We start from the raw sequence: 14,783 nt of genomic DNA, 5'->3' as shown, positions 1-14,783 counted from the left end.
CCGCTTGCCACAACTAGAGAAAGCCCTCGCACAGAAACGAAGACCCAACACAGCCAAAAATAAATAAATAAAGTTATTAAAAAAAAATAGTTATGTTTATGAAAAAGATTTTTAATGAAAGTTGTTTATTTTTATATAAAACCATAACTCTATCTTAAAGGAAACCATATAATTTAAATATATTAGGGAGTTCCCTGGTGGTCTAACAGTTAGGATTCAGCACTTTCACTGCTGTGGCCCGGGTTCAGTCCCTGGCTGGGGAACTGAGATCCCACAAGCCATGCGGTATGGCCAAAATAAACAAACAAATAAATAAAGTTATTTATCTTATATATTGTTATATCATATTATATTACACATTAGGGAGGAAATACATCACAATGTTAACAATAGTTACTTACAAGTAATAGAAATACAGTTGATTTTTATCATGTTTTATATTTTCTGTATTTTTCCATATTTTTGCTATAAACTTTTTAAAATGTTACATTAAACATTATAAATGTATAAAAGCCAGCTTTGTTTCTTAAAAAAATCACCAAACTGTACACATAAATATATGCAGCTTGTTTCCACAAATACTTTTGATTTAATTTTTCTTTTAAGAGAAATTTGTACAAACATCACAACATGAAGGAATTTTGTTTTCCAATGCTTATACAAAGTTTAATGCTTTTGAACTAGGCGTTCAATCTCACAATTTTAAGCAGGAATTGAGGGTCACTGAGAATAAGAGGCGTTACCACTAGATAGGAAATGGGTGAGGAACATCTGAGACTCTTTAGCTATAGCTTAGATAAAACTCAAGAGGAATTCAAAACCCACAGTGCAAATATCTTAGATTGTTACAGGGCAAGCAAACTCTCAGAAGTACTGAATTATTCAAAAGTATTGACACTTGTAAAGGGAAGATGTTTACTATCTCTGCTTTGTTTATAAGACAAAGCTGTATTATAAAGCTAAGAAATAAACACAGGAAAAGGCTACAATTTAGCAAACTTTAAAAATTTACATTTGGCTTAAAAAACAAAAATTTTTGTCCTGTTATAATAAGACCCAGATTGATATTGAAGGTCAGAATGAAAATACAGACCAGAAGTAAGAAATATGTAACAGTGGAAGCAATACAAAAGATATGCTAGAAGACAGCTGAGTTAAGACAATGGCAATATTATATGAAAAGAAGGAATATAAAAATGATACTCTTGAATTCTATAAAACAAAACTTTATTTCTAAATCCATCCAACTTCAGACCTAAATAAACTTAACATTATCAAAATTCTTTGAATAATAGTTGTTCAAAAAGAAAGTTTGCAAGTTTAATTTTACAGCATCTAATGATCATTTTACAGCACCTAATGATCATTTTATAGCATCAGTAAACATGTTAGACCGTTGAAAACACTGTAAAATAGATTCACTGTAGTTGTGTGTAACTTGTTGAACTGTTCTATGATTGAATTTAAATGCCAAAAAAGTTACCATTTTTAAAGCCAACATTCTGATGCTTATAAAAAGGAATGCATTACCAAAAGAATACATTTAGCTGATGAAACATATCAGGATGATGCAAAGTACAGAAAAGGAGGAATATCAGTGATTCTGGCAAACTTAATAACCATCAATCACCCTATATTTCATTCAATTAACATTTTTAAATTTTTTCTCAAATGTAAAAAAATGTTTAATTTTTAGGAGACTTTGTAAAGAAAATGAATAATATTTAAATTGCTTTTTAATTACTTAGAAGACAGCATTTACTTTTCAACAAAATTTTATTAGGCATCAACTATGTGCCAAGCACTTAAAACTGAAACAATGGTATAGAGAAAGAGCACATGCCAAGGATTTCATTTATAAGCTAAGTGACTGAATAAATTACTTAACCTCTCTGGATTTCAATTTCCTTATCTATAAAATAGGAATAATAACACCTACCTCAAGAGGTGTTATAAGAAATATGTGAAATAACAACATGCAAAAGCACTCACACATTTGAGGCACTTAATAATTATTAGTTCCTCATCCTATTAATTTGCTTTATAGTAAAAACAGTTCTTATAAATCACTTTACAAACTTATTTTAAAAATAATGAATAACTGAAATTCAGGAATATGGAGGATAAACACTTATGCATACCTATTACCCCCAAGAGAATCCTGTAGTAGTCTTGTCAGCTTAGAATCTCTATAGGGAACATGCGTGGCCCTCTTGCTCTTGTCTCCCAATGCACTTATTACATTGCCAAGTGCCAACTAAAAGAAAGAGAGAGAAAAAAAATTATAAAAATATCCTAATTATAACACTTTTAAATAATGAAACCTTATAGAAAATAATATGAAGCCATGGCAGAATTGAAAACATTTGTGTTTGGTTTTGTTTTACATTTGTATTTTCAAATATAAAGTAAACTTGGAGCTTTCCACATAACTACTAAAAACTGACACCACTCAAAATTTAATGCCATATATATACCCATAATTCACAAATACTTAAACTTCTATGCAGAGATTTTCTTTAGAAATAGAAATGTTATAAGATTGATGACTTCTGACCAGTCCTAGTATTACCAGAGCATCATGTTGTACACCCCACAAAACTGCCAATTCATGTTGCAAATTCTTCTCCTCAATTCATTGAAGAAACAAATTGTTCACTAGTTTAACAGTTGCATAAACTTTCTTGTTGTACTATAGCTTCCTCATGGGAAAACAAAATTTCCTTTAACCACAATAAAAATATCAGTATGATATCTCTGATCATGGCATTCCTAATGCAAGTATAGCCGCACTTAGAAATTCAATGAATCTATGTGCTAAGCATCCAATATTTTAAAAAACTAAGTCAAATTACGGAACTATTTAGTCACTCCTCCTGCCACCCCCTACTGCTTTTCCTACTGTCACTGAACCAGCACCTACAGCATAAGCATTTTCCTAAATGCTGGTCGCACTCGCCTTCAGTAATGCAAAACCATGTCTTTGTTAGAGCCAATGGATCCTGCAGCGAGTGCATCAGCATCACACTGTGTCTTAGTCCCCCTTTTCCAGAGTCTGCAGTTTTAACCACTGGCCACACTGAATGAACCTCTACCACGTGTCTGAACATGCTTCAATAGCCTGAACTGGAAAACAGAGCAATGGCTTTTGTCTTTTCCGGACAGCACAAATGTAAATATCACCATGATTTTATCTCCTAAGAAACTCAAAACAATACACAAAGTCAAGGATCCTGGTCGCTCACTCCTTTTAACACATGTTCAACTGTATGGTGGGAGCATCAAGATGGGTAGTTGGGAAGGCTGGCTCTCTCTAATCGGTCTCAGTTGATAATTCCCCCACAGAAGGGTTGCAATCATATAAAAGTAAATATTGGGCAATAAACAAAAAAATGACCATATGCTTGGAGCCCCTGCTCTAGGAAGAAAGGGAGGGAAGCAAAGCAGAAAACACCTGTCCTGATGCTGTCAGCATCACAGAAATTTAGGATGCCGTTACTTTTAAGCAGGAACAAAGAACCAACTTTTTAATGAAATCAATAGGAAGAAAAGATTAATTACATAAAAATTTGGTTCTAAAACGTTTTCTTCCATATAATAGAAGCTTTAGGCTAACTCAAACACAAGGTGTTTTCCAATCAAAAACACCACTAGATGGCATGGTATTAAAGTTAATTCCTAATACAATCTAGAAAAGTTCTCATTTTGAAACAATCATTACTAAAAAACATTTGATTGTAATTTCCAAAATAAAGTCTATCACAAAATGTTAGCCAAAAAGCTACTTTGAAAGTCATCCCATAAAATGTTTAATATTAAAACAGTAAGTTTGTGAGAAGAATTTTAAAATCATTTCTATTATATATATGCATAGATTGTTTTATGCACACATCATAAAATTTAATCCAACTAAATTTTTACACATGAAGAAAATTTGCAATGTGAAAAGGAGAAAAATGCTGACAGTCTGAGGAGATCAAAATTCAATGCATTACTCCTAAGTTTACAGCAACTGTCATTTCTCAGCTCAGTGAATGAAGGATTTCCACTTGGGTATTATGTATTACAAAAGGGAAAAGGACAATAAAATAGCCCTGTTATATTCTCAGCACAAAGCCTTAGTCTTAGTCTTACAAGTCCACAGTTGATGGAAATGCCTTCTTTTGCCCTCTCGCCTGTAGCTCCAGTACGCTTCAGTCTTTCTGATCCTGCCAGATCAACAAAATGGAACTTTGCAGTCAGAGTTTCAAATTCATTCATCTGTGATGATTCAGAAATCACCTTATTATCAGTTGCACTTTCCTGCAATTGAGGAAGATAATTGAAAATATTTTATTAATATGACACTAAATATCCTTCAATCCCACCTTGCCCTCAGTATACATATAGCCAAGTATAGGCATGTGGCCAAATAAATATAAGTACAAAAATGCCTGCTGCAATTAGAAGCTTAGACAAAGTTAGGTCAAAGAAGGTCAAAACCTAACTGTTATCAACTGAGGCTTTGCCTGTGTTGAAGAGAAACTTGTAGCATATAGCCCTCAAAAGCAAAGGGTCCCAAGTAATGACATCCATTACCATATGGCCACAACATACTTTCTGGCTATTGCAGACATATATATTCAATTTTTAATTTTACATGGTTGGCCAGCTTTAGCTTAAACAAGATCAGGGACATCTCAATTGGAAAAGGAATGATTAAACAAACTAAATTTGGCACAAATGTTCTCTTTGAATATTTTCATGGATTTTACAGAAATGAAATATGAAATCTTAAAAAATTAGAACCAATAACTCACAGCATCTATTTGGGGACACATTCTGGTTTGACACAAGTGAATGGTAAAAATGGCATGTGAACGAGAGCTCTGAACATTCATTTGGGTACTAGCAGTGGTCCGGGATAAAGCACCCAGCTTCAAACACTGCATCATCTAGAAAAGGGAAAGAAAGAGGGGTTTTACTTGAACAATACTTAGACTAGGTCCATATAATCAGAAATCTGAGCTACTGGTTAAAATCCAACATATTAAAGGATGTGAAAGACAGATTTTCTTCTTCTTCTTCTTACTTTTTTGCGGTACGCGGGCCTCTCACTGTTGTGGCCTCTCCCGTTGCGGAGCACAGGCTCCAGACGCGCAGGCTCAGCAGCCATGGCTCACGGGCCTAGCCGCTCCGCGGCATGTGGGATCTTCCCGGACCGGGGCATGAACCTGTGTCCCCTGCATCGGCAGGCGGACTCTCAACCACTGCGCCACCAGGGAAGCCCTCTTATTATTTTATTTACAGGCACTTTTTGAGCTGAATTTCTCAGTATAACAGTTTTTTTGTTGTTGTTGTTTTTTTAATAGGAGAAAATACTGAGATTCAACCGTTTGCCATTCGCTGACATTTGCAGCTTCTATTTCAAAACTATTACAGTAGAACACTTCGGAACAAACTAAGCAATAACTGGAATTACTCAGGCTCTTCTGTATCTTATTTTTTGTAACTTTTTTTGTTTTGTTTTGTTTTGCGGTACGCGGGCCTCTCACTGCTGTGGCCCCTCCCGCTGCGTGGCACAGGCTCCGGACGTGCAGGCCCAGCGGACACGGCTCACGGGCCCAGCCGCTCCACGGCACGTGGGATCCTCCCGAACCGGGGAATGAACCCGCGTCCCCTGCATGAGCAGGCGGACCCTCAACCACTGTGCCACCAGGGAAGCCCTGTAATTTTTTTTTTTTTTGGCCACTCCACGTGGCTTGCGGATCTTTGTTCCCTGACCAGGAATTGAACCCAGCGCCATGGCAGTGAAAGTGTGGAGGCCTAACCACTGGCCTCGCAGGGAACTCCCCATTGTAACTTTTCTTAAGTCTCTCTTTAGGAGCCATGATACAGGCCTACGTATGTTACAGCAAAAAGTACAAAAGGACTGTGGCCTCATCCTTCACTTAAAATTATCTAACCCTCTTTTCTAGGTGTGAAAGAAAACTGTACATACAATGCCTTAAATTCTTTTGATGTTACAATAAATGCACTGACTTTATCATAACTGTTACATTTTTAATAATAAAATCCTGGTAAAAAATGAAGAAGATTTTAACTCCATGTTACACTCAAGGATACAAATATCATGAGCAGCAGAGCTGACTATTAAATAAAGCCAAACACGCTCTATTTTTTTTCCTGTGGCTGTGCCGCGCAGCTTGCGGGATCTTAGTTCCCCAATAAGGGATGGAACCCATGCCCTCTGCAGTGGAAGTGTGGAGCCCTAACCCCTGGACCACTAGGGAATTTCCCAAACACGCTCTATTTTAACTACAACATAAATGTCACCTCGGATTCTGTAATCACTGTACGTGTTGTGACGCCCACGGTATAAATTCCTCCAGCTGAATCTTCATGAATCTTTATATTTGATTTTTTATTTTTTGCATCAATATCACGAGTGGTATCAAATAAGTCAAGAACCTCTTCGTTATACAGCTAACAAAAAGAAATATTATAAGTTTAATGTTAGCAGAAATTGCCTCATGGATGTAATAACACATATTGCATGTTATCTTTCAAACATATCTTAAAAGTTCTTCCAAATACATATATTTCTTCAAAATAAAACATAAAATGATCACAAATACAAACAAATACCAGATTTCTTTACAAGAGTAAGAACAGTAAAAGACCTAATCATGACTAATGAGTTAAAGACTAGCTAAAATCATCCACTAATCCTTTGCAAGAGATATATAAATATAAATACAAGCAAATACTAAAAAAATATGTATCAAATGTAAACAAATCCTAAGCTTAGGGAAGTTCTTAATAATTTTTACTACTTGAACTAAAAATATATTTTCTTTTGCCCTACAACCCTTCTTAGTGTACCTAAAAATAAATAGTATTTTTGCAAGGTCAGCAATGTAGTTTCTGTATCAATAGAGGCTGACAAGATTGTGCTACCACCTTAGAAGAGGATACATACAACTATTTTTCTATCAATATGCTTAAAGTCACAATGCCTAATAACATTTGGAGGGAGAAGGAGAAGACTGAAGACACCGTTTCTTTCCTTTTTCCATCACTAGTTACCTTTCTTTTGGTAGAAACACATAATTATATTCTTGGTTTTTACTAAATTGGAATGTCCATTAAAACCAGCAGTAAGATAACTGATGTTAATTTGAATTAAGTATTCTATTTTGTGCTATATAATGCTGAATAAAATGTTTCATCGTTTATCAAAATGATTAGCTCTTGTGATTGAGATTACAATTAGACTAGAACACTCTTTGGACCAAGTATACAGAATTATAATGGCACTGTCCACCCAAGTGTAACATTGCTCAAATCCTAGATGTCCTCTTACTGGTATGTCCCTCCCACCAGCCTAGACTGCCCTAAATCCATACCTGCCCCAACCTTTGCACATTGCATCAAAACATCTGCCTATCCTTGTAGGAATACCAGCTTCTGCCACCAGATTAGTGCTACAGCATCAATCCTATTATTCCTCACAATCTCCCCCTCCCTTTTGGTCTCAGTCACTGTGTTCCCAGTACTTTGTGAGCCTGCCTACATTACAACAGTAATTCTCAGATAAAGAAAAAATCTGAAATAAACAATATTAATTGTTTTACTCTGTGGACACTGGTCAAATGTTTATAATCTTAAATGCCAACAAGTAAGGAATACTTATAACCTATTATCTCTTGTTGCTATCGCCTATAACCTAATGCTAATTTAGTCAACATTTACTGAACACTATATGCCAAGCACTAAAATGGAAGCGGGAGTATAAAATCATAGGGCTATGGTCTTAAGAATAAGATTTAAAGGAAACTAATGACACAATTAGACTATTACCTCTAAGAATTGGGCATTCACTTTAAAATCTGGAGGAGGAAGTCCATTTTTAATGGAAGTGTGTTTTTTTTCTTCGATACTCTTGAAAAGGTGTTTAACAGCACGAGAAATAATACCCTGTTCTTCCTCAATGATGTTAACATCAAATCCTGTTCCCATTGTGTATGTTTTGCCAGCTCCAGTCTGAATAAAAGAACAGAGAAAAATGAATGCTTGACCTTAATAACATAATCTCAAGTGACAGAAGTGAAAGTGCAATTGAATTGACACTTCTGAAAAGTTACAGCTTCTATGAAAATAATTTGGTACTTACTTGTCCATAAGCAAAAACTGTAGCATTATATCCTTCAAAACAACCTTCAATTAGTTTTTCTATACACTGAGTGTAGATCTGCTCTTGCTGGGAGTCAATGTCAAACACATAATCAAAAGTGAAAGCTTTATCTTTGCCTAGGAAGACCTGAGGTTCTCCTGGTGTGACAGATGTACAAATATGGCAACCTTCAATCCTTTCTTTGGCAAGCTGTGGTCTTATTCTGTGAGAAAAAAATCAGGAAAAAATAAAATAAAATAAGACAAAATAAATGGAAAAAAACTGAAGAAATAGGATTTTGAAATTCCTAGCAAATCTTTTAAAATCACTAATGTAATCTAGTACTTACTCCTTGAGTTGAAAAGTTTAAATAAGTTAAATTATACTGTCAATTTCAATATGAGTTACTTAATCCCCCCAAAAAAATCATGAACAAGAGTAAAATTAATCTTAAAATTAAATATTTTTGTGGGTGAATACCTTTCCTCAACTCTATAAAAGACTCAGTTAAATAAATTAAACTACCAAAATGCTACTTCTTGTTATCTTTATTTTAAATTTCTTCTCTTTATTTCCAGACAGGATGATATCCAAAAATGAGAAATTAAGTACATGGTATTTATCTTGATACCCCTGACTCACCTTTTTTGCAAACTCTTCACTAATGGTTCCCAAACTTATTTGACCATAACCTTCTGTTAGCTTAACATGTTTAAGCATAATCACACAACATACAATATGAATGAATATATATATTCATTTGTAAATATATGCATGTACTATATTGATTTGTCATATATTATGACATACACAAAAGCAGAATTGTGAAAATAAAGAAATTAAAAATAAAAACAGGGGTTTCCCTGGTGGCGCAGTGGTTGAGAATCTGCCTGCTAATGCAGGGGACACGGGTTCAAGCCCTGGTCTCGGAGGATCCCACATGCCGCGGAGCAACTAGGCTGGTGAACCACAACCACTAAGCCTGTGCGTCTGGAGCCTGTGCTCCGCGACAAGAGAGGCCACGATAGTGAGAGGCCCGTGCACTGCGATGAAGAGTGGCCCCCGCTTGCCACAACTAGAGAAAGCCCTCGCACAGAAACGAAGACTCAACACAGCAAAAATAAATTAATGAATTAATAAACTCCTACCCCAAACATCTGCTTAAAAAAAAAAATTAAAAAATATAAAAACAAATAAAACTTCTAATATTTTCTCTCCAAAACCACTGAATCATCATTTACATCTCCTAGGGTGTCCTTTGTCCACTTGGAAGACCACAGCACTATACCTGCCCTACACCCAACCCTCATCTACTTCAGATTCTAGGACCTTCCTCTTTTGCCTTATCTTCCTGATTTCAAGGCCTGTTTTTCAAAGAAGGAAAGTAAATATGGTGATATGTTACTAACAGAACAAAGCAAAATCTGGCCCTATTCTACTCACTCTATAAGCAGGACCATCCTAGACTTACACATCACTGACTTAACAGTACTTAGGTTTTTTAGAGGTTTCTATTTGCCATGGAGAAGGAGAAGCAGTTTAGGGAAGAAAGTAAAGACAACCAGTAATGGAAAATATAAAACGGTACAGAGAGAAAATAGAAAGGATTTTAAAGGGATCTTATTTTCTGAGATACAGAAACAGAGATCTATAGAAGTGGAACAAGTTCATCTATTTGTTAGAGATAAAGCTAAGCCTAAGTCCAGATCACCCGAGTTTTAACCCTTGCCAGTTCTTCAGGGTGGAAGGTCAATGGAAGGATAGGAAAGGCAATACTGAGAAGCGACTGAATTTCTGTAACCCTGGTTACCTGAAACAGCATTCTGTACTAGCAAAGAAGTGTTAAGTAAAGAATATATTTATTTATGCAATTTTCCCTTCTTCTGTGATAATGATGTTTTTCTTCCACAAAGTCTTCAACTTCATTTATTTGTTTTAATGGAATGCAATAATCAATGTGGAGCTGGCTAAGTACTACGGAAAGAGTGATGAAGTGGCCTTTAGGAGACTTGGATTCCACTACTTTTCTCACTCCACAGATATCACGTGGCCTTCTCTCAGAGCTCCAATTTCCTCACCTATTGACAGAAACTATCATTTCCAAGGTTCCTTTCAGATCTAATGCTGAGAGAAGAACACTATATTACAAAATGGGAAGAGAAAAATAATATTTATATATTGTTATAAAGATAAAATTATATTACAACAAGTAAAACAAATGGGTTTCTTACAAGAAGCTACATCCATGGACTATAAAAACAGCCCCATGGTGGTAAGCAGCTTTGGCTTTCTGGCTCCACATTTTCTTGATGAGTGGTCTTTCTCAAAGTTAATATTCCCTTCTTTCCAATCTTCCCTTCTCCTGTCTCACTTCATCCATTCATAGGGATAAAAATCATAAATCCATCATCCTCAGGAGAGTCATGGGGAGAAAACCAAATCCCCCATCCTCCTTGGAAGAATCACCATCCTGTCTGTTGGCAAGCTAGAAACAAGAGAGTCAACCTCAGTTATTCCCTCTCCCTATTCTATCCACCTAATCTATCTCTAAGAACTATTAATTATCTTGGAAATAGCTCATCATTTTCCTTCTTTCCTCATCAATAACACACTAATCAAGCCACCATTATCTCTTACTTGGATTATTGTAAAAGTCTCATCATCAGTCAACCTGCATCAAATCTTGCCCCCACCAATCTGTTCCACAGATTGCAATATCAGTGATACTCGTAAAATATGTTGATCACTACCTTGCCTAAAACCCTTTAGTATATCCTTAAATCGCTCTACAATCTCCTCTTGCCATGCTCCATCTTTGCATCAAAGGACTTCAGTTAGTGATGGTGGTGGTGGTGATGGTTTATTTTTAACAAGTTTCACTAACAACGTGTGCTCTCTCTAGCCTCTATGCCTTCAAATATGCTTTCTCTTCTCCTGGACACTCTTCCTTCTCAATTCGCAACTCCTTTTCCAGCCTGAACATCTCATGTTTTCGACCTCTGTTTAGATTTCACTCCTTTCAGAAGCTCTCACCTAACCCTTTGCATTCCACCATAAAGTCATATCTGAGCCCAGGCTGTTCTGTCTCCTGAAAGCTACCTCATTTACACCAGGATTCTGCTCTCTCCCTGATTTATAGCTGCACTGTGAAGTTTAATAAATTCCATGTAATAATAAAGAAAAACATAAAAACAACTATCTAAATGAAAATGACAACTGTTTGAAATCAGTGCCTCACTAATTTTAAGTAAATGATTATAACCATGGGCTATTAAAATACTAAGCTAATTTATTTGGCTATTAAAATACTTCTAATTTAATTTCTACATAGAGAATAAGTACTATTTGAATTGCAGATATGACAGCCAATTTTAGAATGCCAATGTCACTCAGAACTTAATCTCCTAACTTCTAAGGAGGAGTGCATTTGAAAGACGGGTGATATGCAATCACACCATCTGCATGGGTGGGGAGACAAACTGGCTTTAAAAACCAACAAGATGGGTGGAACCCTTTTCTACTGGATGCAGGCAAGGGCAATTTCCCAGCAGGACTAAGAAATTCCCACCTAGGAGGGGATGGTCTCTGGCACATGCAGATAATTGGAAGCTGACTACACTTCAAAGTTTAGAGACATATTCACAGTCTCAATTCCCCTTCAAAAATTCAGATTTTAAACTCTCCAAATCCTTAAATTTATACTAAAATCAAGAATTCTCAGATGAAGTCTTAACCTAAGCCAATTAACCTGCTTTAATGATGTAAAGAGTTTGAAATTTACATAGTTACAAACTTCAATTTAAAAACTATAATTTGATGTTATATATAGACAAAATATAACAACCTCCAGGGAAAAAGAAGACTAAAACTAAAATCTGACATTACTTTAAAAATTTAGAACTATCTTCTTAGTATTTTTATATAAAAATAAGACCATTAAACATACTCATCTAATCCCAACACTAAGAAATAATGAGGTTAACATTTCAGTTAACACTAAGAAATAGTAACAAAGCCTTGCAGGCTTTTAAAAATGTGTAATCATACAACTAGATATATTTGAAAGTACTTCTTAAAGAAAAATTATGCATAAAACTTATGTCATAAATATTTAGGATAAGATATTCTAATATTACACAGCAGTATTATATTATAAAAGCCAATAACAATGTGGGTTCTATCTACAATAGTAATTTGCTAATGGAGATGGGTTTTTTTAAAATGTTACAATGGAAATGAATGTAGGTAGGATGAGGCTGTTATGGAAAATAGTGACAGTTCCACTAGATAATGTGCTTTTTTCCTTAGCATAGTAACCTTTTATCCTTTGTGGGCCATTGACCAATAGGGTGGGATCTGAAAGGGAAAACCCATGAAGAGTCATACAGAAATAAATGTAATTTGTTATAACTAGTTTAAGAAGGTTGAAGGTTTGAAACAGAATATGATACAAACTGTCAATTATTCAGATTTAAGATAAAAGGACATGAACAAATGTTGTATCCATTTTCTGAATCTTTCCATCAGCAGAAAGCAGCCATTTTACTTCTGTTCTCACACTCTATTGAAACTTCTTAGACAGAAGGCACCAATGACCTTTTTATTTCCAAATACAATGGACCCTTTTCAGTCTTCATCCTACCTGACACATTTGATCCTATTTACAACTTGTAGGGGAGGAAAAAACTTCTTCCCTCTATCCTTCTAGATTTTCCTGTTTGGGACCTTGTTAATTAGATTGACAAGGCAGATTAACAAAATAAAAACAAATAGAAGTTTATTAACTTGCGTACCAGGCATACACATGGGAATATTCAGTGATGAGTAAATGAAAGAGTGGCAACTTGGATTTATATAGCATCTTAACAAAAAGAAGAAGGACTTTGAGTTTCTAGGACAGCAAATTGTGGGAATATAAATATATGTAGGAACTAATGGAAGATAGGGGCTAATTAAGTAAGGTTTGTTGTGTAGGATACTTTCATGCAGTCTCTGGTAATTAACTTCTGTCCTTCCTGGTTGAGAACAGAGGCAGAATACCTTTATAAAAGCTACGGGCCTTTAGGCAAATATCTGCTTCTTTTAATTGCCTTCAGCTCAAAACAATCCTTACATCAAATTGGCATACTATGGGTGGCATTTTCTGCTACCCTTCAAATACCGTATTTCTCAGCAGTTGGCTTTTGTGACATTTATTTCTCAGCAGTTGGCTTTTGTGACATTCCTTTTTTCTTCTTTTTAACTGATTCTGATTTCTGAACTCACCTTTTCCTCTTATACCTCATATACCAAGTTGCCTTAAAATGTCAGTGTTTCCCCCCAAAAATGTCCAGAGTATTTAGCATGGTATCTAAGATTTTCCTAATTTGGATTCTGCCTGCAATTCCACTCTCAAATCTAGTTACACTCAGCTACATCAAACCACTGATCATTTCCTGATCAACTTATATACTTTCATTCACCATGCCAATGTACGTGGTTCTCTCTCTGCGTGGAATGCTGGACTTCCACTTCTCTCATAGAAACTTCATTGTAATTCTTCAAGACCTAGCTCAAATATCTGTACATTTATAAAGCTGTCCCTTCCCCCCCACCAACTTGAATTAATCTATGCAATTTGTACAAGATTTTAGAATAATAGATATCAAATTGAATTCTTATTGATCACTAGTAAATGAATTATTTGAGGACTGAGAATATATCTTATTCAATCATAAAAGTAATTCAACAAATGTTACTGACTGACTCCTATAGACTGCTCTAGTTAAAGGGGAGTAACAATCCAATACTGGGCATGTGATTATCACTATAATCTAACTTTTGCCCCATCACCTTACTTTGTTACTAGAAACTTGATCTTGAGCAACCATTTAACAATTTTATGTCTTAATTTTCTACTCTGTAAAATAAATATAGGAGCCTGGATTTAATATTCCTTAAGTTCTTTCGAACCTCAAACTCTATTTTAATTATTCCCTTAGGAAAAGCAAAACCCTGACTTAAAAGAGGTATTAATAAACAACCTTTTTCTTCTGTCACACCTTATATCCACCATTAATTACACCACTCATCCACATTTCCTTATAGTTCCTATTATTCTCTCCAGTTTTTATAGCCAATGTTACTGTGGCCATAGGGACAAGGAACTTCCTTTATGAAAACATTATTATGGCTCTTTGCAGTGCCAGTATCTAGTGAAAACTAGAGGAGAGTCTGAGACTAAGACCAGTAAGTTTCCTTAAACTGGGCCCTGTTATCTGTTCTCTGCCTTCATAATAACCATAACTGGATTTAGTAACTGAGTATATCAAATAAGCTACGAGGACTAGTTGCAAGATATCCTGGAGAAGACAGAAAAATAAGATAAGTATATCTGGGGGAAAAGGGCTTCCTTTTCAGCTAGAATTTAAGTCATGATACAGTAAAACTATATTTAAGGTCTAATTCTGCCACATATTATTGGAAGAAGCATCCCACCATGAGACCTGAGCATCCCTGTACATCCTTGCTGAGTATGCCAAGAATGCAAAACCCCAACTACTCTTTTCATGGATCACTTCTCAAGGTTGCATTTGCAGCAAGCAACCTTTAGGGATAGTGTCTTCCACCTGACCAAGAGCTGGCTTGC

The 14,783-nt window shown here is 35.4% G+C and overlaps 1 protein-coding gene across 10 annotated transcripts in view; it reads right to left on the bottom strand.

Annotated features, from left to right (window-relative positions):
• KIF21A (kinesin family member 21A) overlaps positions 1-14,783 on the bottom strand; it is a 157,072-nt gene that overhangs the window by 68,906 nt on the left and 73,383 nt on the right. For all 10 annotated transcript variants that reach the window (XM_027093531.1, XM_027093536.1, XM_027093530.1 and 7 more), the window contains exons 2-7: positions 8,156-8,378; positions 7,843-8,025; positions 6,316-6,465; positions 4,800-4,934; positions 4,135-4,302; positions 2,142-2,257 (exon numbers count right to left, since the gene is read on the bottom strand). In XM_027093531.1, the coding sequence (XP_026949332.1) occupies positions 2,142-2,257; positions 4,135-4,302; positions 4,800-4,934; positions 6,316-6,465; positions 7,843-8,025; positions 8,156-8,378 (975 nt within the window). The remainder of the gene's footprint in view (positions 1-2,141; positions 2,258-4,134; positions 4,303-4,799; positions 4,935-6,315; positions 6,466-7,842; positions 8,026-8,155; positions 8,379-14,783) is intronic.

This window comes from Aethalodelphis obliquidens, unplaced genomic scaffold (genome assembly GCF_003676395.1).
Source record: "Aethalodelphis obliquidens isolate GAN/ISIS:26980383/991018 unplaced genomic scaffold, ASM367639v1 scaffold84, whole genome shotgun sequence".
Lineage (NCBI taxonomy): Eukaryota > Metazoa > Chordata > Mammalia > Artiodactyla > Delphinidae > Aethalodelphis > Aethalodelphis obliquidens.
Note: the sequence above shows the minus strand (reverse complement) of the source record. Positions and strands in the feature narration are given on the sequence as shown.